This window comes from Bactrocera dorsalis, chromosome 1, assembly GCF_023373825.1.
Source record: "Bactrocera dorsalis isolate Fly_Bdor chromosome 1, ASM2337382v1, whole genome shotgun sequence".
Lineage (NCBI taxonomy): Eukaryota > Metazoa > Arthropoda > Insecta > Diptera > Tephritidae > Bactrocera > Bactrocera dorsalis.
In genome coordinates this window covers 34,042,354-34,045,884 of record NC_064303.1, presented here as the reverse complement: position 1 = coordinate 34,045,884, position 3,531 = coordinate 34,042,354, and the positions used below count along the sequence as shown (strand labels likewise).

General features: G+C 47.7%; 1 protein-coding gene across 1 annotated transcript; it reads left to right on the top strand.

Annotated features, from left to right (window-relative positions):
* LOC125775481 (uncharacterized) lies at positions 1-2,053 on the top strand. Its single transcript, XM_049446137.1, has one exon. It carries the CDS (start codon positions 245-247, stop codon positions 1,346-1,348), a length of 1,104 nt encoding a protein of 367 aa, XP_049302094.1. The 5' UTR covers positions 1-244; the 3' UTR covers positions 1,349-2,053.
* The last annotated feature ends 1,478 nt before the right edge of the window (positions 2,054-3,531 follow it).

Here is a 3,531-nt window from a genome sequence, read left to right as displayed (position 1 = left end):
GCGCTACTTCAGCCGCGACCTGGGGTTACTAAGAGAATCGAAGCCAATTGACAAAAAGAGCTCACTCTTAGTACTAAACCCATTCATAGATACGAAGGGTCTACTTCGTGCAAATGGGCGGCTTGTCAATTCAAGCCTAACTTATAACGAACGCCATCCCATTGTTATACCAGAGAGATCGCAATTTGCCACATTATATCTCAATTATGTCCACGTACTATTACTACATGCAGAACACCGCCTCATGCAACAAATAGTCCGCCAAGAGTTTTATATCCCAAGACTCAAGCCACAGATAAAGAAATGCATTTTTTCGTGCAAGATCTGCACTATGCATAAACAAAAGATGCGAACACAGATTATGGCAGCACTTCCACCGGAACGCTGCAACTTTGCTCTGCCCTTCACTATCACAGGTGTTGATTTTGCTGGGCCTTTTCAAATAAAGGCGTCCATGCTAAGGTCTCCCACAATGATGAAAGGCTACGTGGCTGTCTTTGTCTGTTTTACGACAAAAGCAGTACACCTCGAGCTATGTAGTAATCTGACAAAAGAGGCTTTCCTGGCGGCATTTGCTCGCTTCGTCGGACGACGTGGTTTTCCGTCAAAGCTCATGAGCGACAACGGCAAGACATTTATAGGAGCTCAAAGAGCCACTGAAAAACAGTTCGTGGACTTTATCAAACAAGTATCACCTGAGATTGTACAAAAGTACGCTCCCCAAGGCATTAACTGGCAGTTCATCCCTCCAAGCGCTCCTCATATGGGTGGTTTATGGGAATCAGCGGTAAAAAGCTTTAAATCCCACTTTAAAAAAGTAGCTGGAAACTACAAATTTAACTTTGAAGAATTCACAACATTATTAATTCGTATTGAAGCCGTTCTCAATTCACGGCCATTGACGACACTCTCGCAAGATCCCTCAGATCTAACAGCTCTTACACCAGGGCACTTTCTCAAAGGAGCACCCATTCTGGCCATACCTGAGCCGGGCGTGGAGTCGCTTTCCTTACTAAATAGATGGGAAAGAATTAAAATTCTCCATCATGATTTCAGCCGCCGATGGAAGGAGGAGTATATAAAGGACCTTCACAAAAGGTACCGCTGGAAAACTCCCGAAAAGGCGCCAAAGCTTGGAGACTTTGTTCTAATACACGATGATTGTCTTCCCCCTACAGAATGGCGGCTTGGTCGCATAGAGAAGCTTCATCACGGCTCCGACGGTCATATCCGAGTAGTTGATCTCCGTACTCAAAACGGAACTCTAACGAGACCGCTCGTTAAACTATGCTTCTTACCAACCGCAGATAATAACGAAAACGCACATAATAAACAATCCGTACAATAATACCGACACGCAGAAATTGAAAAATCCGTCTAATAACTAAAACCAAAATCAATCGCACATATGATAAGTCATAAAGATGCTACAAAACAATGGGTAGATTACTAAATTCTGACAAACCAAATAAAGTTGGTTACAAATCACACAATTGCATAATATATAGAAATGAGTTGCAACTAACCACAACTTTTTCTCCATACAGGCAAGCATGGATGCAGAAAGCCTGGCAACTCCAACGCCAACATTGCGATCGGCCATCAGTGCGCCACGTCCTGGGGGTGCCCCAACACCGGCGCCTCGGACCACCACTGCGACAACACCGTCACTTCCCGCTCGTAGTATCGTACGAGCACCACCAACAACACCGTCATCACCAGCGGAGCCCCTTCGTTCACGATGCCCCCTTTGTCGCCGCCCCCACCGACTGCAATACTGTGGGCTCTTCAAGGGGTTGTCACCAATTCAACGCCAGCAAATAGTACAGGCGCATGGGCATTGCCACAATTGTCTGGTACCCACGCACGCAACTCACGACTGTGACTCAGGGGCTTTGTGCCACATCTGTGGCAGGCAGCATCACACGCTGCTCCACCGCACCCCGAAACGTGAGGTTGGTCGGTCACCTGCATCGCATAGCCGCGGCACAACCAGACCGCAGCAAACCAGTCGTGTGGCACGTCGGCGAAGACCGGCACCTCCTCAGGAGTCCCGTCTATTGCGTCAGCGCAATGCAGCATCGACAAGGCGCCATCAAAGGCCGCCCCATCGACGTACATCCGGGCTCAGCAACGTTGTGGCAACGTTGCAGCAGCTTCAGCGACTACTAGGCTGAACATTCGCCTAGGGGGGCCGGGATGGCTAAATGAGTTAGCTTTCCGCCCTCATACACCCCTACACCACACAACACACCACTCATAAAGCAACGCTGTGACACGCAAAAGGCAACACTGGCACACTCTCCACATTTGGAGACCACACTCATCGTCAACATCGTTGGAAGCAGCAGTCTACACCCACACACACACACCAATACACGCTGTACATCAACCCACCATAACTCTCCACAGCCCAACGAGCAAAAAAGGGCTCGTCCTGAAAGCAGCGTGGCTTTTTCTACCACTTGTTTCGAGACGTACACATCGGCGGACGTTATACGGGTTGCATATTCGGCGCGCGGTTAAAAACGCATTTTATATCAGTTTTCTATTCATCCGGCGATAGTCCGCACGCATCACATCAGTTTTCTATTCATCCGGCGCTAGTCCGCACGCATCACATCAGTTTTCTATTCATCCGGCGATAGTCCGCACGTATTTTCCATCAGTTTCTATTCATCCGGCGATAGTCCGCACGCATTACATCAGTTTTCTATTCATCCGGCGATAGTCCGCACGTATTACATCAGTTTTCTATTCATCCGGCGATAGTCCGCACGTATTTTCCATCAGTTTCTATTCATCCGGCGATAGTCCGCACGCATTACATCAGTTTTCTATTCATCCGGCGATAGTCCGCACGTATTACATCAGTTTCTATTCATCCGGCGATAGTCCGCACGTATTACATCAGTTTCTATTCATCCGGCGCTAGTCCGCACGCATCACATCAGTTTTCTATTCATCCGGCGATAGTCCGCACGTATTTTCCATCAGTTTCTATTCATCCGGCGATAGTCCGCACGCATTACATCAGTTTTCTATTCATCCGGCGATAGTCCGCACGCATCACATCAGTTTTCTATTCATCCGGCGATAGTCCGCACGTATTACATCAGTTTCTATTCATCCGGCGCTAGTCCGCACGCATCACATCAGTTTTCTATTCATCCGGCGCTAGTCCGCACGCATCACATCAGTTTTCTATTCATCCGGCGATAGTCCGCACGTCTTTTACATCAGTTTCTATTCATCCGGCGATAGTCCGCACGCATTACATCAGTTTCTATTCATCCGGCGGTAGTCCGCACGCATTTTACATCAGTTTCTATTCATCCGGCGATAGTCCGCACGCATCTAAAACATCATTTGTTATTCATCTGGAGATCCTCTACGCGCGGCAGCGGAATCAACGCATCATCACCACATCGTTTTATAAAACCATCTACACTTCCACTGGTGCCCGACCAGGGAGTCCACTAACTTAATACAACTAACATAAATAATACATTTTTTCTATATACATTGTCA

Bases quoted from the DNA above. Each gene is read 5' to 3' on its own strand.
- LOC125775481 (XM_049446137.1), top strand. From the start codon at position 245: ATGCAACAAATAGTCCGCCAAGAGTTTTATATCCCAAGACTCAAGCCA.